The sequence below is a fragment of the Ictalurus punctatus genome, chromosome 12 (genome assembly GCF_001660625.3).
Source record: "Ictalurus punctatus breed USDA103 chromosome 12, Coco_2.0, whole genome shotgun sequence".
NCBI lineage: Eukaryota > Metazoa > Chordata > Actinopteri > Siluriformes > Ictaluridae > Ictalurus > Ictalurus punctatus.
This window is the reverse complement of record NC_030427.2, coordinates 31,959,015-31,985,139: the sequence shown is the minus strand read 5'-3', so window position 1 is coordinate 31,985,139 and position 26,125 is coordinate 31,959,015. Positions and strand designations below refer to the sequence as shown.

At 37.5% G+C, this 26,125-nt stretch overlaps 2 protein-coding genes across 3 annotated transcripts; one reads left to right on the top strand and one right to left on the bottom strand.

Annotated features, from left to right (window-relative positions):
* Positions 1–13,535: 13,535 nt before the first annotated feature.
* Positions 13,536–16,439, bottom strand: LOC108273005 (uncharacterized). Its single transcript, XM_017481941.3, has 3 exons — positions 16,414–16,439; positions 14,260–14,744; positions 13,536–14,139 (listed from the first exon to the last, which is right to left on the bottom strand). Exons 1-3 carry the CDS (start codon positions 16,434–16,436, stop codon positions 13,631–13,633), a joined length of 1,017 nt encoding a protein of 338 aa, XP_017337430.1. The 5' UTR covers positions 16,437–16,439; the 3' UTR covers positions 13,536–13,630.
* A 488-nt stretch (positions 16,440–16,927) lies between these two features.
* On the top strand, positions 16,928–26,049 carry LOC108272983 (uncharacterized). Of its 2 annotated transcripts, none has more exons than XM_017481898.3 (2): positions 16,928–17,005; positions 22,888–26,049. In XM_017481898.3, the coding sequence occupies exon 2, from the start codon at positions 22,901–22,903 to the stop codon at positions 24,965–24,967; it is 2,067 nt and encodes a 688-aa protein (XP_017337387.1). In that variant the 5' UTR covers positions 16,928–17,005; positions 22,888–22,900; the 3' UTR covers positions 24,968–26,049. The 2 variants fall into 2 exon arrangements, with proteins under 2 accessions (XP_017337387.1, XP_017337386.1); XM_017481897.3 differs by having other exon boundaries at positions 16,950–17,005; positions 22,885–26,045.
* The last annotated feature ends 76 nt before the right edge of the window (positions 26,050–26,125 follow it).

The following is a 26,125-nucleotide window of genomic DNA, read 5'->3' as shown; positions in this document are numbered from 1 at the left end:
CTCACACACACAGTCATCCCTTTTAAATGGTGGCTAACTCAGTTCTGACTGGAAAAACTGCCTAATTGTGAAAATCAATAGGCCTGTTAAATAAAAATATACAGTAATCTCCATAAACACTCCAAAAATGCAGCAACATCTAAAATTACATCTGGAACCACATGTTCTGTGGCAGCTTTTTCATCTGAGGTGCTTGTGGAAATTCTGTTGTGGGTTTTTTTTTTCATTCTTGTTTAATTTTTCAACATAAGTAAAGTGTTCAGGACTTGTTATAATGTATGACGGTGGCTTGGCTCTGGGCTCCTTCATGCCACTTCCTCTTTTTGGCCTTACAACAAGGTCTTTGATGCTGGTCAGAGGTGGTTGGCAAAGAGGAAAAGTGATCAAAGTTTTTTCAAATTAGGCTACATCTATCTGCCACTAAAATTCCACACAATACCTTAATAATGTAAAATTAGAGCTCACAAAACATAATGTGAATTTATAACTGTTTTATGACTTGGTCCACAACATGCTAGATCAGAATAGTAGGATAATTAATAAACATATTCAATAATATTGGCTTTAAAAAAGTGTCCCACATTACCTGAAAGCTACAGCCCCACTTCATCTGACACGTTAGATAAAGTGGGATGGTACATAAAACACAAATTTATAAAGAATTAAAAGCTAATTTTGCAATAATACATATTTTTTGTAATTGACCTTGCAAGAATCATTTAATAAATGCAATAAAATTTTGTTTTGATGATGTATATTCTTTATAGAGGCTTATGATTTAGTTCTTGCTGTTAACAGGTAGATTTGGAAACCGAACCACGCCCACAATGATGTTGTAAGGCACATGAAAACATTTGAACAGTGAACAAGACCATTGTGGTTATTATTCATGGCTATAAAAAAAATTATTGGCTCCTGATATTTAAAGGCCTAGCTCGCATGAAATGTATTTGTCCCACTTTACCTGATGTCTCACTTTTGCTGAACTCACCCTAATTACTCAATTTGCTCGGGAAAAAAATGAAGACACTACATGAAAAGAACAAATGACACTCTCACTATTAAAAAAGTTACATTTATCGGTTACATTACAATATCTTGATAATAATGCACTCTGTGGGTAGATTTTGTGCAGGATTCTGAAATGAACTTACTTAAGTTTTAAAACTTTTATTTGGTATGCAATACTTATATGGCAACAACCAAGTTTTCCTCCACCGAATGTTATCAATAAGAGACATCCAATAAAATTTTGCTCTTTGGCCAATTGAGGTTTGTGATTGGGATAATTGGCATATAAACTTTTGTGATAAAATCAAGCCAAATACTTTGTGAGAAAATCTACACAGACACATTTGTGAGAAAATTTGCAATGACAGATTTGTGAGAAAATCAAGCCGAACCATTTGTGAGAAAATCTGTGCTGACATATTTCTTAGAAAATCAAGCCGACACATTTTTGAGAAAATCACTTTCTGTTTGAGTCGAGTTTTCCTTTGGAAAGCAGATTGTGTTTGTTTGCAAAATAGTATGTTTATTTGTTTAGTTTTGGCACAAATTTAACTTTTTAACTTTTTTTTTCCATACCATGTTTATTACCATTAGCATGGGCATGAACATGCAGCACTGTGTAACACATTTAGAGCGTTAATTTATTCATTCTTTTTAATGGGCTGACGAGGGTCACTGTGGTTTAAATTAGTTTCCTAGTTTGTTTATATTTTGAGAAACAGACCCAACTAAATTACTTTTTTTTTTTTTTTTTTTTTTTTGCAGGTAGGTCCAAACTAAACTGTTTTAGCAGGATTTGAAAGAAAAAAAAAACACACAAACGCAAAAGATCAATTTACATTCTCCTGTACATTTTCTTTCACTCCAATTTTCATGAAAATGCAGCCTAAAGGGAAAAACAAGTAAGAAATATAGTTGTGAGCAGCACTTATCAGGTTTCAGGCACTTTGAGAACTTTAAGTGCATGTGTAAAAATATATGTATTATTTCGCAAGTGTGTTAGCAATTACATTGGAGATGTGATTCTGGAATTCCATCCACCTATTTTCTATAATGCTTATCCTAATGGGTCTCGGGGAGCCTGGAGCCTATCCCAGGGAGCATCGGGCACAAGGGCTTGCAAAAAAAAAAAAAAAAAAAAAATAGGTGCTGAATCCTATAGTATAGAAATGCTTGTTTATCTCTTGTACCGTCCCTCTTCTCGAGACATGAGTTACTCCATGGATCAATTTTGTGGCATAAGGTAAGAATGCTTTAGGCAAAACCGGTTTCTTAACAGGCTCATACCAGACATTATGCTGAAATGTGCAATTGTGTTTTTTTCCCCACATCATTTTTTCTTGTGCATTTGAACTTCCTCAATTTGAGGAGTGGTTAATCGTTCCAAGAATATATTTTCTAAAGAGATTCCACTAATGAGGAGGCAGCCCTTTTCGCTTCCTCATCCGCAAATGTATTTCCCGTTGAAATTATGTCAGTATTTTTGGTGTGAGCCTGACACTGATATTAAAGGTGCAAATTTATCCCAACTGAGCGAGCCACTGAATGGCAACAGTGGCAAGGAAAAACTCCCTAAGATGTTTTAAGAGGAAGAAACATTGAGAGGAACCCGACTCAGAAGGGAACCCATCCTCATCTGGGTAACAACAGATAGTGTGAAAAAGTTCATTATGGATTTATATGAAGTCTGTATGGCGTTAGGAGCAGCCGTAGTCCCAGCAGTCTGGAATTAAAGAAGATTTGAGCTCCATCCAGAGGCAGAAAGGATCTGGATCTCTAGTATCTCCATAAATTCGTGTGGGGCTCGGCGAAAGGAGAGAGGGAGAAAAAAGATCATTATGACTGCGAAGTAGTAGAACAGAATCTAGTCAGGGTAGGCTTGAGTAAACAAATACGTTTTAATCCTAGACTTAAACACTGAGACTGTGTCTGAGTCCCGAACACTAATAGGAAGACTGTTCCATAACTGTGGGGCTCTATAAGAGAAAGCTCTTCCCCCTGCTGTAGCCTTCACTATTCGAGGTACCGTCAGATAGCCTGCATCTTTTGATCTAAGTAGGCGTGGCGGATCAAATAAAACCAAAAGGTCGCTTAGATATTGTGGCGCGAGACCGTTTAGTGCTTTATAGGTAAATAAAAGTATTTTATAGTTAATGCGAGATTTTACTGGGAGCGAATGCAGTATTGATAATATCGGTGTGATATGGTCGTATCTTCTAGTTCTATTTAGGACTCTAGCAGCTGCATTCTGGACTAACTGGAGCTTATTTATATTCCTACTGGAACATCCAGACAGTAAGGCATTACAGTAATCTAGTCTAAAGGGGACGAATGCATGAACTAGTATTTCCGCATCATGTAGTGACAATATGTTTCTTATTTTAGAAATATTTCTTAGATGAAAGAAGGCTATCCTAGTAATATTATCTACATGAGCATCAAATGATAGGCTGGAGTCAATAATCACTCCAAGGTCTTTAACTGCTGCACATGATGAAACAGAAAGACCATCCAGAGTAACCATGTGATCAGAAAGATTACTTCTAGCTACACGTGGGCCTAATAAAAGTATTTCTGTTTTATCAGAATTAAGTAGAAGGAAGTTAATTAACATCCAATGTCTAATGTCCTTTACACAATCCTCAACTTTACTAAGCTTCTGTCTGTCCTCTGGCTTCGCTGAAACATACAACTGTGTATCATCAGCATAACAGTGGAAGCTAACTCCATGTTTATGAACAATTTGATCTATGGGTAGCATATATAAAGTAAAGAGCAGTGGGCCTAAAACAGAACCCTGTGGAACTCCAAAAGTAACCTCAGTACGCATGGAGAAATCACCATTTACATCTACGACCTGATAACGATCGGTCAGATAAGACCTGAGCCAGGAGAGGACTGTTCCCTTAATACCAACAACATTTTCTAATCTATCAAGGAGAATAGTGTGATCTATAGTATCAAAAGCTGCACTAAGGTCGAGTAACACAAGCAGTGAGACACAACCCTGATCAGAGGTCAGTAGAAGGTCATTTACTACTTTAACTAACGCGGTCTCTGTGCTATGATGAGGTCTAAATCCTGACTGATACACTTCATGAATGTTATTCCTATCTAAGTAAGAGCATAACTGCTTTGCTACAACCTTTTCTAAAATCTTAGAGATGAAGGGGAGATTTGATATTGGTCTATAGCTGGACAATTGAGACGGGTCAAGATCAGGTTTTTTAATCAAGGGTTTAATAACTGCTAATTTAAGTGATTTAGGTACATAGCCAGTACTTAGGGAAGAATTGATTATATTTAGAAGTGGTTCAATTACTCCTGGACAAATCTGTTTAAACAAACATGTAGGTACGGGATCTAGTATGCAAGTTGATGAATTGGCTGAAGAGATTAATGTAGCTAGCTCGGTCTCTCTAAGCGGAGCAAAACACTCTAAACATTGATCTGATATTGCTACATTGTCATGTAATGGGTTTGTTACAGTACTGTCCGGTTTTAATTTAATGGCCTGTATTTCACGTCTAATATTTTCAACCTTATCAATGAAAAATGTTATGAAATCTTCACTGCTATGTAATGATTGAGTGTTTCTCTCTGTAGTGGTTTTATTCCTAGTTAATTTTGCTACTGTGTTGAAAAGGAATCTAGAATTGTTTTTGTTGTCTCCTATTAAGGTGGAGAAATAGATTTTGTAGCATCGCCAAGAGAATTCCTATATTTCAGTAGGCTCTCCTTCCATGCTGTTTGAAATATCACCAGTTTGGTTTGACGCCATTTACGTTCTAATTGTAGAGTGGTCTGTTTTAAGGTTCGCGTTTGATCGTTATACCAGGGTGCTAGTTTTTTAGACGACTAGATTTTTACTATGGATGAGACCAACACCTCCTCCTCTACCAGTTGAACGAGGCTGATGTACATAACTGTATCCAGGAGGACTGGCTTCATTTAATGCTATGAACTCGTTTGGTTTAATCCAATTTTCTGTTAAACACATTAAATTACATTCCTGATCAGTAATGATGTTGTTAACAATAAGAGCCTTAGACGCAAGAGATCTAATGTTTAATAGTCCTAGCCTCAGATCAAAAGTGCTGGATGTGCATTCAATATGATTTCATTTTATGTTAATTAGGTTACGAAGATAGACTTTCTGAGATTTTCTATATATTTGTAAAGCTCCATGTGTAATGGGTTTACCTGTTGAACAAATCATTCCTCTAGCCTTCCAAAACAGTGTAGGGTAGAGAAAGCATACTCACTGTCTGTCCAGATAGTGACTCTTCTGTTTTGCTCAAACTTACAAGTTTGTGTTAATACCCAAATTTCAGCAGCTTGTGCAGAGAAGAATGCGGGCAACTTCCCTGAAAGTAGTACGTTCTGATTAGTGATAACGGCAAAACCCAACTGTTTGTGGATCTATTTTGCCTGAGTCGTCCATAAACAAAACTAAATCAGGATCAATCAGTGGTACACCAAGTAAATCTGGCCTAGCCATCATTTTGTCATGTACAATAGTTAAGCAGTCAATCTGCGTGATTTTTTTTATGTCAACATTGTGAACGAAAGGTTTGGACATATCAGGTAATCCCAGAGTAACTGTGCAAGCCAAGTGTGTTTTTAGGTCCGGGAAGGCTCTTTTCAGCCTCTGGAGTCCAGATTTGATCAGTTAGAGCCAAATTGCAGCCATTCGCTATGGAGAGGAATGGTGCTGTTCTTTCAACAAAATGAGGTATCCAGACTCTGCAATAATTTACCATTCCTAAAATTGGATGGTTTAGGAAGAGTGGTGACAGTCTGTACTCTATCCATCGTGAGTTATCTTCCCTCTATATCATATCTTAGGTATTTTACGTTAGGTTTCCAAAGTTGAAGATTGTTACGGCTCACTTTGTGGCCATTTTCTGCCAAAAAAAGTGTAGTAATGTGAGGGTCTCTTTTTGACACTCAACTACATTATTAGAGCATAAAAGTATATTGAATAAGGCAAACCAATATTGACTATCTTTATGCACCGGTATTGAAAAGAAGGCATTAGCAATGTTGGCAACTTGTGCTCAAAAATGGATGTTATTTAAAATGGTAAATGGATCTGGGACAATAAAAAAAAGTGTTTTTTCTTCTTTACTTAAACCGACAGAAGCAACACCAAACCCAGTTTGATCCCAATATAGGTTGCAAAGGTGAAGTGAAACCATTTCACTTACCTTGAAAAACCTTTACTCATACATGAGGTCAGCCTCAGAATTAGGTTTAAAATACAGAGTGCAGTGCATGTCTTCAGGATTTTGAAGGACAGTATTGGGAGAAAGTATCTCTTTAGTTTTCCTATATAAGGGGGGAGTGATAAGGTGCTGAAATGAGTCAATCTAAAGTATAGTAATAATGTGGTGCAGAATTACCCAGAACAACACCTTGAAAAGGATTTTGGTCTGTTCTAAAAATCTCAATTCCCTCTTTAGAAGAATTAATACTGATCCCTAATTTGCACAATAGATCTTGACTCATGAGATTAACCGGACAGAGATCAGACAGGAGAAAGGCCTGTTGTACAGCAGTGGTTATCAACCTTTTGTGAGATCTGGACCCCTAGCATATTTCGAACAATCCACAAGGACCCCCTCACTCCACAACAATTATAGGCTATATATTTAACAGTCATTTCAATATATGTTACTTTATTTTGTTAATATTTAGCTTAAATAATATTAACATTGGACATTTTAAATTGAATCAAACCCCCATTCTAGCCCTTTTTTTTTTGTAGAAAAGAGTCAAATAACCTTGGTCAGGATTAAATCCTTTTAATGACAGAAGCTTTTGGTCCCTATTCCCTTCAGTACAGAGTATGGAGTGACCAGAGTGCCTTTCCGCATTTGAGTCAGCCTAATTTAGTGCAAAACCATACCTTATCATGCAAAGAGCTGATCCTGAAAAAAGAAGTTGTCTGTCTAGTCAGGAAAAGTTTTCCACTGAGTTACTCTCTCAAATGAGGAAATTGCTGAAAGGAGAAAATGTTACAGACAGTTCAAACATTGGGTTACAGCAGTCAAATAAAAATATTAAGTTTCTTTAAAAGTACAGCATAATAAAAAAGTTTCCAACATTCGCCATTCTCGTCTGTAAGAGAATGAAGCCACTCTAGGGCCCGTGTGATGGAACCAGCTTGGGCAGGATTGTTAGGAATGAAAGTGCAGCAGGAGTCACCAAACATGGCACAGACAACTCCTCATTCTGCTAACAACATATCTAAGGCCGAACAATTTTGCAACGCCATTAAAGAAGCAGCCTGCAATTGCTCAGAAAACTTGCCCAGAAAAATTGCCCAGAAAAATTGCAATAAAACCTCCTCCTTGTTGTGATATAGTGTGGTGGATGATTTAACTGACTAACGATGGCATTTAATGTACTGCTACATAACACAAAAGTACAAGATCTCCTATCAACAATACTGGATGCAGTAGCAATCACTTCGATAACTGAACATTGAATACTAATCTGACAATCTGAAAAATTCAGGACATTCAGTAAGATGTGTGTGTATAGGAAAGCTAATGCCCCTTCATATTTGAGTCCCCCTATTACAGGTCTTAGCAGGACATTAAGTGGTCTGTTCATCAGTTTGTGGTGTATCCAGTTTGTGTCGTGTATCCAGGTTGTTCTCTCTGTGATCTGCACGACCGACGGGGTTAGAATGGACCATCCCACCTAGGATCTTCACGAGCACCCACTCTCCGGGGTTCACCTTACTCTCATAAGTGGGAGGATCCCCTGCTGGGGAAGAGAGTTTCTAATAGCTTTAAGTCATTTAACAAAATGGTGCATATATTTTACCGTGTGATTCATGTACTTTCTCAATTTCCATTTTATTGTGCTCTTAGTGTGTTCCACTAGTCTGACTGATTAAGGATGGTATGCACAGTGTTTTCTGAGATCTATTCCTAGCTATTTATGAATGACGTCTATGACTTTGTTACAGAAATGTGGTCCATTGTCACTGTAGATTTTACAGGTATTCTCCACCAAGGAATGACTTCTTTGACCAATAGTTTAGCTACTGTGGCAGCATCAGCTATTTTTTTTTTTTTGCCTGACATGGTGTCAATTCAATGAAATCCATCATTAGGTGTTTGAATGGCACTTCTGGTTTAGGGAAGGTTAAAGTTGGTTGTTTTATGTTCCCCTGTGGATTAAAGTTAGCACAGGTGAGACAGGGCTTGCAAAAAAAATAAAAAATACGTGCTGAATCCTATAGTATAGAAATGCTTGTTTATCTCTTGTACCTTCCCTCTTCTCGAGACATGAGTTACTCCATGGATCAATTTTGTGGCATAAGGTAAGAATGCTTTAGGCAAAACCGGTTTCTTAACAGGCTCATACCAGACATTATGCTGAAATGTGCAATTGTGTTTTTTTCCCCACATCATTTTTTCTTGTGGATTTGAACTTCCTCAATTTGAGGAGTGGTTAATCGTTCCAAGAATATATTTTCTAAAGAGATTCCACTAATGAGGAGGCAGCCCTTTTCGCTTCCTCATGCGCAAATGTATTTCCCGTTGAAATTATGTCAGTATTTTTGGTGTGAGCCTGACACTTACAAACCGCATATGCAGAAGGCAGTAACACGTCATCTAACAATTTTAAAATGAAATCTATTAAATTCAATTCAATTCAGTTTTATTTGTATAGCGCTTTTTACAATAGACATTGTCTCAAAGCAGCTTTACAGAAATTTCAACATGGTATACAGATATTAAAGGTGCGAATTTATCCCAACTGAGCAAGCCACTGAGTGGCAACGGTGGTGAGGAAAAACTCCCTAAGATGTTTTAAGAGGAAGAAACCTTGAGAGGAACCTGACTCAGAAGGGAACCCGTCCTCATCTGGGTAACAACAGATAGTGTGAAAAAGTTCATTATGGATTTATATGAAGTCTGTATGGCGTTAGGAGCAGCCGTAGTCCCAGCAGTCTGGAATTAGAGAAGATTTGAGCTCCATCCAGAGGCAGAAAGGATCTGGATCTCTAGTATCTCCATAAATTCGTGTGGGGCTCGGCGAAAGGAGAGAGGGAGAAAAAAGATAATTATGACTGCGAAGTAGTAGAACAGAATCTAGTCAGGGTAGGCTTGAGTAAACAAATACGTTTTAATCCTATACTTAAACACTGAGACTGTGTCTGAGTCCCGAACATTAATAGGAAGACTGTTCCATAACTGTGGGGCTCTATAAGAGAAAGCTCTTCCCCCTGCTGTAGCCTTCACTATTCGAGGTACCGTCAGATAGCCTGCATCTTTTGATCTAAGTAGGCGTGGCGGATCATAGAAAACCAAAAGGTCGCTTAGATATTGTGGCACGAGACCATTTAGTGCTTTATAGGTAAATAAAAGTATTTTATAGTTAATGCGCGATTTTACTGGGAGCCAATGCTGTATTGATAATATCGGTGTGATATGGTCGTATCTTCTAGTTCTATTTAGGACTCTAGCAGCTGCATTCTGGACTAACTGGAGCTTATTTATATTCCTACTGGAACATCCAGACAGTAAGGCATTACAGTAATCTAGTCTAAAGGGGACGAATGCATGAACTACTATTTCCGCATCATGTAGTGACAATATGTTTCTTATTTTAGAAATATTTCTGAGATGAAAGAAGGCTATCCTAGTAATATTATCTACATGAGCATCAAATGATAGACTGGAGTCAATAATCACTCCAAGGTCTTTAACTGCTGCACATGATGAAACAGAAAGACCATCCAGAGTAACCATGTGATCAGAAAGATTACTTCTAGCTACACGTGGGCCTAATAAAAGTATTTCTGTTTTATCAGAATTAAGTAGAAGGAAGTTAGTTAACATCCGGTGTCTAATGTCCTTTACACAATCCTCAACTTTACTAAGCTTCTGTCTGTCCGCTGGCTTCGCTGAAACATACAACTGTGTATCATCAGCATAACAGTGGAAGCTAATTCCATGTTTATGAACAATTTGATCTATGGGTAGCATATATAAAGTAAAGAGCAGTGGGCCTAAAACAGAACCCTGTGGAACTCCAAAAGTAACCTCAGTACGCATGGAGAATTCACCATTTACATCTACGAACTGATAACGATCGGTCAGATAAGACCTGAGCCAGGAGAGGACTGTTCCCTTAATACCAACAACATTTTCTAATCTATCAAGGAGAATAGTGTGATCTATAGTATCAAAAGCTGCACTAAGGTCGAGTAACACAAGCAGTGAGACACAACCCTGATCAGAGGTCAGTAGAAGGTCATTTACTACTTTAACTAACGCGGTCTCTGTGCTATGATGAGGTCTAAATCCTGACTGATACACTTCATGAATGTTATTCCTATCTAAGTAAGAGCATAACTGCTTTGCTACAACCTTTTCTAAAATCTTAGAGATGAAGGGGAGATTTGATATTGGTCTATAGCTGGACAATTGAGACGGGTCAAGATCAGGTTTTTTAATCAAGGGTTTAATAACTGCTAATTTAAGTGATTTAGGTACATAGCCAGTGCTTAGGGAAGAATTGATTATATTTAGGAGTGGTTCAATTACTCCTGGACAAATCTGTTTAAACAAACATGTAGGTACGGGATCTAGTATGCAAGTTGATGAATTGGATGAAGAGATTAATGTAGCTAGCTCGGTCTCTCTAAGCGGAGCAAAACACTCTAAACATTGATCTGATATTGCTACATTGTCATGTAATGGGTTTGTTACAGTACTGTCCGGTTTTAATTTAATGGCCTGTATTTCACGTCTAATATTTTCAACCTTATCAATGAAAAATGTCATGAAATCTTCACTGCTATGTAATGATTGAGTGTTTCTCTCTGTAGTGGTTTTATTCCTAGTTAATTTTGCTACTGTGTTGAAAAGGAATCTAGAATTGTTTTTGTTGTCTCCTATTAAGGTGGAGAAATAGATTTTGTAGCATCGCCAAGAGAATTCCTATATTTCAGTAGGCTCTCCTTCCATGCTGTTTGAAATATCACCAGTTTGGTTTGACGCCATTTACGTTCTAATTGTCGAGTGGTCTATTTTAAGGTTCGCGTTTGATCGTTATACCAGGGTGCTAGTTTTTTAGACGACTAGATTTTTGCTATGGATGAGACCAACACCTCCTCCTCTACCAGTTGAATGAGGCTGATGTACATAACTGTATCCAGGAGGACTGGCTTCATTTAATGCTATGAACTCGTTTGGTTTAATCCAATTTTCTGTTAAACACATTAAATTACATTCCTGATCAGTAATGATGTCGTTAACAATAAGAGCCTTAGACGCAAGAGATCTAATGTTTAATAGTCCTAGCCTCAGATCAAAAGTGCTGGCTGTGCATTCAATATGATTTCATTTTATGTTAATTAGGTTACGAAGATAGACTTTCTGAGATTTTCTATATATTTGTAAAGCTCCATGTGTAATGGGTTTACCTGTTGAACAAATCATTCCTCTAGCCTTCCAAAACAGTGTAGGGTAGAGAAAGCATACTCACTGTCTGTCCAGATAGTGGCTCTTCTGTTTTGCTCAAACTTACAAGTTTGTGTTAATACCCAAATTTCAGCAGCTTGTGCAGAGAAGAATGCGGGCAACTTCCCTGAAAGTAGTACGTTCTGATTAGTGATAACGGCAAAACCCAACTGTTTGTGGATCTATTTTGCCTGAGTCGTCCATAAACAAAACTAAATCAGGATCAATCAGTGGTACACCAAGTAAATCTGGCCTAGCCATCATTTTGTCATGTACAATAGTTAAGCAGTCAATCTGCGTGATTTTTTTTATGTCAACATTGTGAACGAAAGGTTTGGACATATCAGGTAATCCCAGAGTAACTGTGCAAGCCAAGTGTGTTTTTAGGTCCGGGAAGGCTCTTTTCAGCCTCTGGAGTCCAGATTTGATCCGTTAGAGCCAAATTGCAGCCATTCGCTATGGAGAGGAATGGTGCTGTTCTTTCAACAAAATCAGGTATCCAGACTCTACAATAATTTACCATTCCTAAAATTGGATGGTTTAGGAAGAGTGGTGACAGTCTGTACTCTATCCATCGTGAGTTATCTTCCCTCTATATCATATCTTAGGTATTTTACGTTAGGTTTCCAAAGTTGAAGATTGTTACGGCAGGGTGGAGATGCCATTTTCTGCCAAAAAAAGTGTAGTAATGTGAGGGTCTCTTTTTGACACTCAACTACATTATTAGAGCATAAAAGTATATTGAATAAGGCAAACCAATATTGACTATCTTTATGCACCGGTATTGAAAAGAAGGCATTAGCAATGTTGGCAACTTGTGCTCAAAAAGGGATGTTATTTAAAATGGTAAATGGATCTGGGACAGTAGGAGTGCAAGGTATTATTGCACTATTTACAGCTTGTAAATGTAAGACTATCCTCTACCCAGTGGAGGGAACTACTTTTTTAACTGGAAACAGGGGTGTGTTACATGGAGAAGCAGGACATGGAACAATCACTCCACTTTTAATTAAGTCTTGATTGATAGGCTTAATGCCTTTAATGGCCTCTGCCTTCAGAGGATATTGTCTTTTATAGGGATGATACAAAGATTTTGGATTAACTCCTAGTGGAGATGCTCCTTTCATGTGTCCCACATCAACACTTTCCTGTGACCACAACGTTGATGATATTTGGTTGAGTAAGGGATCCACAACACTTTCTGAATTTTGCCATAAAAAATCCGGTCTGTACTGCTTAAATGAACAGCCTTTTTTGCGACAGAAACCAATTTAAATCGAAAGAGTTAGCTTGTATGCGGGGAGAAAGTGTCTTTTTCTCCGATCTTTCTAATCCTGTGAATTCAAACAATTCTTTAGAAATCTCCCGGACGCCAACCAAAGCTGATCAACAGTTCTCCCTAAGGAAACGTGTGGTGAGTTTGTGGAGTGAAAAAACATTCCCTTTCAAAGAGAATGAGACATTGCATGTGCTACAGTATCTCACAAAAGTGAGTACAGCCCTCACATTTTCGTAAATATTTGAATATTTGATTATATCTTTTCATGTGACAACACTGAAGAAATGACACTTTGCTACAATGTAAAGAAGTGAGTGTACAGCTTGTGTTACAGTGTAAATTTGCTGTCCCCTCAAAATAACTCAACAGACAGTCATTATATATATATATATATATATATATATATATATATATATATATATATATATATATATATATATATATATATATAGCCTTTTTTATCTTTCGGCCGAAAACTGAAAATGGCATTTCACCTGAAAATTTTCGGTGCATCCCTATATAAACAAATAGTGTTCTGCAACATCCTTTTATTGTATTTATTTTGTGATTAAATTTAGTTGTTTTTAGTGGTTTTAATGCTCCTGCAAGTTACTCTTTCAGTATGAACAAAAGTAAAGTAATCCTGCTATAATTTAGTCTTACAGACACTGTGTACTATCAGTTTAAACCTATTTTCTATGACAAAGAACCATTGCTTATTTAACACATTATCTTTATTTTTACAAATATCTGACACGCAGTTTTGAACTGGCACAAGATTATATTGATTAAAGAATCCACAGAATATCCATTATTTAGTGCATGTCTGTTTAAAACAACATAACCAGTGTTAAGTGGTTTTATTCTTAGAGCTGTTCTCCGAGGCACAGATGTCTGTCAATCGCTGGCTGTTCTCCTTCAGCTGATTGAGTAGCTTTGGCATGTCATTGTTGTAGAGAAGCTCATTTCCTGTGATTTTCTCTGTGGCCTTCATCACATCCTCCATCACCTTCATCACAGGCTCCTGAAGGATGAATCTGCGAGTCTGATGTTCAGCCACGCTGGCCCTCCCGCTCAGAACATCCAGGAGGTGGACGGCACTTCTCATTTTCTCCTGGAACTCAGCTACAGACTCGATCTGCTTCTTCACCTTCTGGATTTCTTCATGCGTCTGCTTCAGCTTGTCATCTTTCTCGCTGATGTCACGCCTGGTCTGGGAAATCTTGGACTCGTACTCGGACACTTTACATTGATATTTTTTCACTTCAGTATCAGACTTTCTCACTTCATCTTCAGCCTCTCTGATAGCATGCGCTGATTGATTTATTTCAACTGCACCACCAGTAACCATGGCAGCACCTGTACAGAGAAGGAAGAAATGAAATAGTCAGAAATAACATTCACACATGATTATGATAATGTACAGTATCTAACAATTCTGATATCATTATGTTTATCTATATATGATGTAATTCTCACCTGCAATCCATCCAACACCTGGTATTAAAAACAGCCCCGCCCCAACACCTGTGACTATTTCAGCATTGTGTTTCCTGTTTTCCTGATCCTGAAGTGTCTGTTTTGTTGAATTCAGATTTGTCCTGGCCAGCTCCAGAGCTCCCTGAAAATCTCTGAGTAATTTTTCATTGGATGCCTGCTCTGTTCTCAAGTTCTCTAAGGTGTTTTTTGTATGATTGATCTCACGTTCCAGGTTTCCCTCATCTTGTGTAAGTCTCTCCAAGTTTTCATCCAGACTCTTTAACCCTGAACTGGCCGTCTGTTCGGACTGCTCCAGGAGTTGATGAGCCTGCACTATCTGCTGTCTGATGTAGTCATAGTTGGAGCATTGCCCAGTAACAGGATCTACATCTGCTTTAATCAGGGCCTGGTAGACTTTATTCAGGGTGGAGATGCCACCTTTTAATGGAACAATAACAGCCTCCGCTGTGTTCTTCAACACAACTCTGCAGAGACAAACAACATTTCAACACAGAAAATGAAAAAAACCTTAAGTAAAAATATTTTATTTTGGTAATTTCATTTCTGAAAAAAAATATGTTCATTATTGGATTTATTTTGTAAGCAATTACGTTTAAAATTCAGTTTAATGTAATTTCTATGTGAATAGCAGAAATGGGTAGAGTAGGCAAAATTCTTACTCAACAAGTAAAACTACTTATAAACATAATTTCTCAAGTAACAGTAAAATAACAATAATGTTAGTAATTACTTGAGTAAGAGTAATAAATTATCCACTACATGGAGAGCTGTAAGTCTGTTCTGTTTATATGATATAAAACCCGAGTTCAACATGAAGCAGCACATCCCAGTCCTATAAAGTAACACACAACCTGTCATTTTCAACACAAAGTCTCACACACACCCCAGAAAACAAACATTTTCCCAACTGTTAATTCCTGAAGTGAATGCACATACTGTTTTAATTTATTCCACTAAAAGCCCTTTCCCTTTTTTGTCATTTGTTTTCTATTCTTTTGTGCATCACAATCTTCTGTTTTTGTGAATATATATATATATATACAGTATCTCACAAAAGTGAGTACACCCCTCACATTTGTGTAAATATTTGATGATATCTTTTCATGTGACAGCATTGAAGAAATGACACTTTGCTACAGTGTAAAGTAGTGAGTGTACAGCTTGTGTAACAGTGTAAATATACTGTCCCCTCAAAATAACTCAACACACAGCCATTAATGTCTAAACCGCTGGCAACAAAAGTGAGTACACCCCTAAGTGAAAATGTCCAAATTGGGCCCAATTAGCCCTGCCCGGTGTCATGCGACTTGTTAGTGTTACAAGGTCTCAGGTGTGAATGGGGAGCAGGTGTGTTAAATTTGGTGTCATCGCTCTCACACTCCCTCATACTGGTCACTGGAAGTTCAACATGGCACCTCATGGTGCCATGGGTTGGAGTTGAGAGTTTATTGCCGAGTGCAGACGTGAGTGACCACGTGCGTGCTTCGCATGAATCGTTGATCCAGGCCCTATGATTAATCAGTCTTTTATTTGTGTAGGTAAGGTTAACACAGGTATGGAACATTATTTGTCATTTGTTCATGTATTTATTTAACTATTGTCATTTGTTCATGTGAGCTGCAAGAGATTTAATTGTATGTGAGCATTATCTTCATTTCATGTGATTAAATTTTGTGGCAGTATTGTGTGTAATTTCTGTAATATATTTCTTTTCATGTTATTTCATTATTTGTGATAGGTATTTGTTAAATATTTTTGTCTTTATTAGTGTTATTATCTGAGTCTGCTTCGAGCTTGCTGAGGAGAGGTGAGATTAACCCAGAGGAATGAATATAAAGTGTGTCATTGCTGTGCTCTGGTTATTTCATCCAGAATAAAATCTCCAGCAGCAGCAGTCTCAGTAGCTGTCCTGTCTTTTCCTTCGACTACACAACACAACGCAGACCGGGACATTTGTCAGAAATCAGACCGGTTACATTGAATGTCTTTAGTGTTTAACGTGTGTATTGTGTGATGTGCAGTCGTGTGTGTGTGTGTGTCATCCCGCCTCTGTCAAAGTTATTAAAGTAAATGTAACGAATTAGGCGCAGCGCGCTACTACCCACTTCTGGTGAATATTGGTATTTTACTTACTCAGATGAATAAAGCTGGGTCATCTTAAATCTGAAACAGAAAGTAAGAGTGCTATGGGGGGGAACACGACTCAAGAGACCATATGATCATCATAACAATCCCCTCCAGTGTCTCTAGTCTTCTGTGATATCTCTTACAGAATACAGAAAATAAAAATCTATAGACAGAAAGGAAGTTAGTAAAAACAAGTCCACCCATTAAATTCTATTCTGTGGGCCTTCAACTCAACTTCGCTTTATACTAGTCTCATGTTACACAAGATTACATTACACTGTTCCTATTTAATTCCTTTTTGTCATAGTCATTTTATTTATTTTTATATTTTAAAAAGTAAAATGCAACAGGATTACCTCGTCACAGGGTTTCGTAAAGATAGACCTTTTAATTAAAGTTTCTCTTCTAGCTCAGCACAGTCAGTCGTGTGAGATATTTAAGATAAGATCCTTTTATACTAGATTGTAGCAGAGGATGGGTGAAAAGGGAGGGATGATTAGAGATTATAAATACACAGGGGCTTTCTGTTTTGTGACACTTCTCCATTTGGTTTGCAGAGATCCTCCACACCATCACTGAAGACTATCAGGACATCAGGGTAGGAAGAAGGGAACTGAACCCACTGAATTCTTAATAATGATGTAGAACTGGTGTCTGTGTCTGTCTGTGTGTGTGTGTGTGTGTGTGTGTGTGTGTGTGTGTGTGTGTGTGTGTGTGTGTGTGTGTGTGTGTGTGTGTGTGTGTGTGTGAGAGAGAGAGAGAGAGAGAGAGAGAGAGAGAGAGAGAGAGAGAGAGTAAAGGAGAGTGAGCTTCAGACTCTCTTGATTTTCTCGTCAGCGCTCTGTCAAAAGAAAAAGAAAAATAATAATAATAAAAAAAAGAAAAATAATCTTCAGCTCTATTTGGATGGGATTAAATGTACATGGGGTCCAGGGGTAATTTCCTATTTTACAGGAGCTAATCTGTGATTTTATCTACTATATGTATGGATCAGCAGTGTGTGTATTTTTCTCTGTCCTACTCTGAGAAAATTACATGCTGAATTATCTACTGTTGTTTACTCGTAGCACACATCAGTGCCCCAGGGGCATTTCTAGAGTTTGATAAGTACTGGAGCACATGCCCCTTTTAGAATTTTACAAAAGTACTTCAAAATCTCCAGGGGGTGTGAGGGCTTGCTCCCTCCGGGGATTTTTTTTTTTTTTGCAAAAACAGCAGCAAAGCATTCAGTTCTGGTGACTTTGCGAGTAGTATTTATTTATTTGTTTGTTTGTTTGTTTGTTTGTTTGTTTTCTTTAATCATGTTCTATAACAAACATAAATTTAAGGCTGCTATGACATTTTTACCATATCTGGGAAATTGATTTATATTACTAGCAAACACAGTACATTCAGATGATGTCGCCAATTAGTCTCTTTTCGTCAGTGTGACATTACTTTATGATAATGTTGTTACCACGTCTTGGTAAAGTTCCATTTTTATAAATTATAATCTTGTCTAAAGGTCCAGAAACTTCGTGGTCACGTTCTCAAAAAAAAATAAAAAATCACCAACTATTCCCATTGAGGACGTTGTGAAGACGTGGCTCCCTGGTATCTAGATAACTTTCTCATTTTACCTTTGTTGAGATACATGTCATTTGGCTGTAATATAGGAAATTTACTAAATGTATCAAACATTTTACTTAAGTAAATGAAACGATGTCTGAATGTTATTATCTTTTGACATTAGTTGTCATAAATCAATGGCAAATATTTCCTCATTGCCAGCAAAAGGGCAATTTACAACAACTACCAAACATCTTGCTTAGTAAATGGTGATTATTCATTATATCTTTGTGAATGAAAGAGATTTTTAATGAAGACTTCTCTTGGAATTTTAAACTGTTAGTCACTCTAGGTGTGGAATGTGTTGTATTTATGTCTTTCAAACTTAATTTCGTTATGAAATGCCCTGTTTTGTTAATTTGCCCACGAACGAGAGACTTGTGAAGCAGCCTGAGACCAAATCTGAGAGGTTTATATTTCCCTTTTAGATTTAAATTGGCCACTTAACATTATTTCTAAACTTTAACACTAGTCGAGTGTTAATTTTATATTGTGACCGCCGTTTGAACTTGATCCACGATGCTCACACAAGGTTGTGCATGTGTGTCAGACTTGAATACATTAAAGATGCATATACAATGTAATTCATCCATTTTTTAAGTGAGTGATTTTAGTCACCAAAATCAACAAGTCTTATTTCTTTATGGAATAAAGGGCTGGTTCAATCCCTCTCCTCCAGCACCCTGTCATAAAATGTGTTTCTAAACACAGTCACTTTCCATGATCCAATCAACAACCAATGGATAAAATCAAGTCCCGCCCTGCAGTTTTTGTAAATACGTCGAAATACAGAAGTAAGAGTTGTCCGCAGCTTCCGTTGCATATTGAGTTCTTAGGTTGTTGTAATTAGGAGCACAAGTGCGCGTTAAAACAATTATAAGCATAATATAATAATAATATAAAAAATAAGCACGGTTAATTTCTGTAAAACTAAAATATACTTTTCATTTTAAGCAGCAGGACCAGAGACAGGCTCCACAGCAGCAACAACATGACAAAGATTATGATGAGACACTTGTACTTTTTGAAGAATAAGGCTTTTTTCACTTTGGTTACATTAATTTATTAATTTATATGGTTAATTAATAATTTATGAATTGAACATACTTTAACCTATAATGTCGCTATAAATCACAAGGTTACATGGCTGGGACATTATTAGTTATGTTGCTATGATTAATATGGTCTGGTCCAGTTACTACTTCACAACATACCAGTTTATTTCTCGCCACGTTCCAACAATTTACAACTATAACGTCGCCACAACAAATACGGGAATCACAAAGGAACATTATTTGGTACAGCATTGCGATGAATATTGTACGGTCCAGTTATGTCTTCACAACATAACTGTGTTAGTTGGGTTGTGATTGTAGGAGGAGCACAATGAGGGGGCGGGGCGTATATTTGAAGAGGATGTGCAGGATGTCAACTATAACATTCAATGAATATGAAAGAATATTTTCAGATATATCTACTGTAATCCACCTCATCGGACAGTGATTTATCAGGAAAACTTTAAGGTTTATCAACTCCCATACAGTGCCCCTTCACCCAGATATTAAACACTTCCCAGGTCATGTAATGTAAAATAAATAAATAAATAAATTTAAAAAATGAAATTGGAAATGGACGTTTCTTGTATCATGTAAAAATATTGTTTTAATAATAATAATAATAATAATAATAATAATAATAAATTGTATTTTCAAATCATTGCTGGAAATTTGGTTTAATGTCCTGATGTAAGAGTTTCATCACCAAGGAGACAGATATCCTACTGATCATACCATTTCTGTCTCTCTCAGTATTTACTACAAGAACAACCAAATAACATAAGCAGACTGGCAATAATCTCACTCACACACACAAGAATCATGTTACCTGATGTTTCAACCTGTCTCCCTGTCTCTAGGCCATATCAACATTAGACCCCACTGAATTCATAACACTTAACTATTGAAAAGCAAAAATCTCTATTTGTTTTGAATCAACTTCCTTGAAATGCAAAGTAGTTTTATTTGTGCAGAGATTCATACTTTAAAATCTACATTCATAAAAAAATAGTTAAGCAACTGTATTCAAATACAGTGGCAAGAAAAAGTATGTGAACCTTTTGGAATTTTATGGTTTTCTGAATAAATTTGTCATAAAATGTGATCAGATCTTCATCTAAGTCAAGGGTATTAACAAATATAACGTGCCTAAAATAATAACACAAAATGAATTCTGATCCCTCATGTCTTTATTGAACACACTCATTCAGCATTCAAAATGGGAGTGGACAAAGTAAGTGAACCCTTAGAATTAATAACTGGTTGACCTCCCGTGGCAGCAATCACCTCAACCAGGGGCTTCCTGTAGCTGTGGATCAGACCTGCACATCGTTCAGGAGGAGTTTTATCCCGTTCTTCCTGGCAGAACTGCTTTAACTCTGTCATACTCTTTGGACGTCTCATGTGTATGGCTCTCTTCAAGTCATTCCATAGCATCTCTATTGGGTTGAGGTCTGGGCTCTGACTCCGCCACTCCAAAAGCTGGATTTTGTTTTTTTGAAGCCATTCTGTTGTGGACTTGCTCCGGTGTTTTGGGTCATTGTCCTGTTGCATCACCCAACTTCTACACAGTTTCAGCTGACTTACAGACATTCTCACATTATCCTGAAGAATTGTCTGATATACTTGGGAATTCATCTTCAGGTCAATGATTGCAAGCTGGCCGGGCCCTGATGCAGCAGAGCAGGCCCAAATCATGATGTTTCCTCCACCATACTTTACGGTTGGGATGAGGTTTTCATGATGATATACCGTGCCCTTTCTACGCCAGATGTAGTGCTGCTTGGTTTTTCCAAATAGATCTTAGTTTCATCAGTCGACAAAACATTTTGCCCATACCGCTGTGGAGTGTCACTGTGCTCTTTTGCAAACTTCAGGTGTGCAGCAATGTTCTTTTCAGTAAGCAGTGGCTTCCTTCGTGGTGTCCTGCTGTAGATACCTTGCTTGTTCAGTGTTTTACATATTGTAGGCTCATGAACAGAGATGTTAGCCAGTTCCAATGATGCCTTCAAATCTTTGGCTGTCATTCGGGATTGTTTCTTTACCTCATTGATGAGTCTACGTTGTGCTCTTAGTGTCATTTTGACTGGGCGCCCACTTCTTGGTAGAGTAGCTACAGTCCCAAAGTGTCTCCATTTGTAGAATGTTTGCCTAACTGTAGACTGGTGAATTTCTAAAGTCTTTGAAATCACTTCGTAACCCTTTCCAGCTTTACATAAATCAACAATTCTTGATCATAGATCCTCTAAACACTCTTTTTGGCGAGGCATAGCTCACATAAGCATGTGCTTCTTGCGCAGAGCAAACTCCAAAAATTTAAGGGGTTTTTATCAGTCAAAGTAGCTGTAGTCCACACCTCCAAACTCATTTTCTTAACGAGACTTCAGGTGTGCTAAAACCTGACTTAAATTAGCTTTTTTGAGGTCATTAACTCAAGGGTTCACATACTTTTTCCACAAGCACTATGAGGTTTTTTTGGTCGTTCTCAATAAAGACATGAAAGATCAGATTTTTTTTAATGTTATTATTTTAGACACATTATATTTGTCAATACCCTTGACTTAGATGAAGATCAAATGACATTTTATGACAAATGTATTCAGAAAACCATGAAATTCCAAAAGCTTCACATACTTTTTCTTGCCACTGTAGTTGAATACACACCTTCACTAAAAGTTTAACTGGATATCAAGGTTAGAACTATGAAGTTACACTTAACATTTTACTTGTTGAACACATTTCACTCATTTTATAGAATTTAAAATGCCTTGTCAAATAGATCATGTACAGTGGCAAGAAAAAGTATGTGAATGCTTCACTTTTTCCACATTTTGTTATGTAACAGCCTTATTCCAAAATGGGTTAAATGAATTATTTTCCTCAAAATTCTACAAACAATACACCACAATGACAACATGAAAGAAGTTTGTTTGAAATCTCTGCAAATTTATTCAAAATAAAAAACAAAAAAGCAAATTTACATAAGTATTCACAGCCTTTGACACAGCCTGAGACACTCAAAATTGAGCTGAAAATAATGAATTTAATCCATTTTGGAATAAGTGTTACAAAACGTAGACTGGAGGCGGATGCAGGTGCAGGTCAAAATCTTTATTAACAGTAGACAAACAAACACAGGAAACGCGGTCTTCACCAGGAAAACAAGAAACTGGTATCGTGGCTTGAAACTAGAGCAGGGCATGAAACCATACCGCTTAACATGCTAACACATTCACTATCGTAATCAAACATAACCCGGAACCGCATCAGACATTTGTTACAAACTATACCAACTATAATACTGCGCGAAGTACGCAGTCACATGAGGGGTTTAAATAGCAAACATACTCAAACCAAAACATGGACACCTGGGGCAATTCAGAGACATGATCAAACTTAATTCAATGTCCAATCGAGAAGCGAACGAAAACAAACGAGTCACGTGACCAGTCAGAAGCTGTGCCGCAGTGCCCTCTGCTGGCCGTGGCGTAACAATAAGGCTGTAACATAACAAATTGTGGAAAAAGTGAATTGCCACTGTATAATGCACACCTACTATTTTAATGTCCATGAAATTCAATATACAAAATAAAAACCACTTTAAGTAAGTCTATTTATTTCTGGAATCCTCGCATTGCACCCACTTATTTTCCATTAAATTGCTAAAATACATTTTATGTAACAGTTTTCACTTTTAAATCTGAGAAATTTGTTTATTGTGAAAAAATCAGAATATTAAAAAAAATCATCAACTCGGTTTGTGTCCATTAATATTGTGGATATTAAAAATCAATTCATTTTCTCTTTGATTTAGCAGAAACAAGGAAGCCATGGATTCCCAAATTGCAAAGAAAAATCAAAGCCTCACCACAGCAGAGGAGATGAGAAACCAGACCAAGCTTGTGATGCAGCCTTACGCCAACTGGGAGGAGTATCTGACTCCTGCTCCACTAGCCATAGCCATCCTGGGAGAGCTGGTCTTCATCTCCTCCAAAGATGATTTCTCCATTAACAAGAACCCACCTAAAGATGGCTACAAGTACATCAGATACCCAGATTCATTTCGTGCCTGCCTCATGCAGGTGTGTAACTCTGGCTGGTGGGCTTTCAACGAGGCCCATAAGAACATGGATCAGATTAGACTCCACACCATGGCAGTTCCAGATTACATGAAGACGGCTGTGAAGATCCTGTTCCAAGGCAATGATGAGGTTGTACAAGCCCACCTCCCTGATCAGCTGGAGAACATTCATGTCATTGCAGTTGACTGTCTTGAGTTGGCCAATTCAACAGAAAAGCGGTTCACTGATGTCATCAATATTATACAAGAACTGCTGGAAGCATGTGTAAATGCTGAGTACTTTTATGGGGAAGAGCTGGATGCTATCAAGAAGAAACTGAATGTGGCCAAGTTGCAGAAGCTGTCAGCAAAAAATGAGGCTAAAGGCTTAAAGAAGGCAATGGAAGCCATGGAAGAGCAACTTAAGGAAGCACATGAAATTTACAACAAAGCAATGGATTCACTACCCAGTGGATGGGAAATGATAGGTATGGATCTTGCTGCAGGCTTGACTGAGAGCATCACATCTCTTGTTAATGGAGCAATAGCCATTTCCAGGCAAGTGCCAGATCACTTTGAAGCTCTCAAAAACATTTCTGATACGAAGAATTACATTACAAGTCAAGAATCTGCTGTTGATGGTTTTGATGTAATTAATATATATAGCAAGTCAGCAGAAATCCTGATGTGCACAGAGTTTGTTCAAAAGTTTGTGAAGGAGAACACGATTAACTGGAAAGATTTGTATGGTCAAAAGAATAAAGTTACAGTAACAGCTTTCCAGGCAGATCAATTCAAAAGAATCAAGGAGAGTTTAGAAAAAAGCCCAAAATGCCAAGAAAAAGAGAAAGCCCAAAACATGTGTGACGAGGGCATTGAGATCTGTAAAGAACTAGCAAAGTATGCACCAGAGGGGAAATGTGAAGATGCCAAAACAAATGAGCTGATTGAAAGGATCAGAAACCTGATTAAATCAGCTCGCAGTTTCGACAGCGAAAGTAAAGACATCACAAAGTCTCCTGCCCTGGCTCCCAAACCACCAATGATGTATAAAGAAGAAAGTAAATTTGACAAAATGAGAGCTTCAGAAAGGGCATCAAACAATGCTAGGTTCCGCATAGAGCAGAGCCACGCTCAACTGGACAAGACCAGAGGGATCTATAACAAGGGTGTAGAGAACATGGAGAAGAACCAAAAGGAGCTGACTGATATCCTGATCAACATGAGGAACTGCAAGGTCAAGGAGATAGACTTTAAAACCACCATAAAAATGCTGGTCAAAGGTATGGATGCCATGGGGAGAGTGAAGGAGCAGTGGGAGAAGATGGTTCGCTTCTTTCAGATGGTGTCCAACATTGTGAAAATCAGCCTGACCAGAACCCTTAAAGATTTTCTTTCCACATCAGAGAAGACCAAAGATCTTTGCTACAACTCAAAGCTCTTCTCCAAGGATCTGCTCTACAATCAAGCCTTTCAAGCCACTAACATCGCCAACCTTGTCTACATGATCTCTACAACCTACACCGAGGTGTCCACCAACCACCTAATGGATCGTGTCAGCTCTCTGGGGAAACTGATGGCCATGGACAAGGAAAAGCCAGAGTTTCTTTCTGAGCGTCAGCAGTTACAGAACTCCTGTGATGAGGCTCAGAAAGCCATCTTACGCCTTGTGCTCAAGAACAAGGATGAGTTTGAAAGGAAGAGTGCTGCAAGACTGGAGAAGATTGATAAAGAGCTGCTCGCCATTCTGCCTGCTGCTGCTCCAGAAGAGATAAAGAGCATTCAAGAAGCTGTTAAAAGTGGATTCACAGAGGAAGAGGAAGCAAGTTACTACTGAGTGAATTAACAATAAAATCCTATAAAATAAAATAAAATACTTATCTACAATTATATCCAATGAATCGCCTAAAGTATAAAACACATGCATTATAATTATCACAGGATTGTTATTCAAGCTCCTGGTAAAATGTGTTTTATAGGGAATTATTTTACTTAAACTTACATTGCTAATTTCTTATAATATACATAAAGTCTCTACATTTTTTTTTTTTTGCAATTAACAGGAAAATATTATTCTAAAGGATCAGCTTGTACTGTATCATTCACTTTTGTTACATTTAATTAACTCATTACATTTTCAATTCTATTTGCACTCATATAACAAATATTATAAACATGTGGATTGTCCTTGTGTATAATTAATGCTCTGCCTTAGCAACAAAATGGCAAATTTATTTTGTACTTCAAATTGTTATGTGAAGTAACTGTTGCATTATTTGCTAATACACCTTATAACACATTACATTTTTCATTATCTTAGCAGTACACAAAACAAAAGATTTCTTATTAACATGTAAAAAAAAAAGTTATTACTTCGTGCTCAGTCATTTCTTATTTGATAATGAGTTTGCCATTAATTCTCTTTGTGTTATTATTTGCTGATCTCTTTTGCTTTTTGTATCTATCTAAAATCTACTAGACTTGAGCTGCATAGACATGAGGGGCAGTGGTGGCTCAACAGTTAAGGCTCTGTGTTACTAATCAGAAGGTTGGGGGTTCAAACCCCACCCCTGCCAAGCTGCCACACAAGACCCTCAACACTATCTGCTCCAGGGGCACTTCATCATGGCTGACCCTGTGCTCTGATCCAAACCTCTTAACAAGCTGGGATATGGGAAGAATAGAATTTCACTGTGCTGTAATGTATATGTGACAAATAAAGGCTTCTAATGATAGTGAGCATCATTTACTTCACCTCCATCTTTATGCTGTGTCTACAATTAGAAAATGAAAACAACTATAAAGGCCAACTGAACGTTATTTAGGTGGAGTGTTGATGTGAAATCGGGCCTCCATCACCATAACAACCCAAAGTGTACCACAAAACCCACTGGAGCATTCTGTCAAGTAACAAAAAAAAGTTTATAAATTTGGCACGCCACAGCTATAAAATAAAACAGATGTTGATTTATAAATACACACCTACTGTATGCTA

Excerpts from the sequence above, each read along its gene's own strand:
- LOC108273005 (XM_017481941.3), bottom strand. The coding sequence starts at position 16,436 with ATGACCCAGCTTTATTCATCTGA. Across the intron at positions 14,745-16,413 it reads ACCCAGCTTTATTCATCTGA|AGTTGTGTTGAAGAACACAG; the intron begins GTAAGTAAAATA and ends TTGTCTCTGCAG. Across the intron at positions 14,140-14,259 it reads AGGTGTTGGATGGATTGCAG|GTGCTGCCATGGTTACTGGT; the intron begins GTGAGAATTACA and ends TTCTCTGTACAG.
- LOC108272983 (XM_017481898.3), top strand. The coding sequence starts at position 22,901 with ATGGATTCCCAAATTGCAAAGAAAAATCAAAGCCTCACCACAGCAGAG.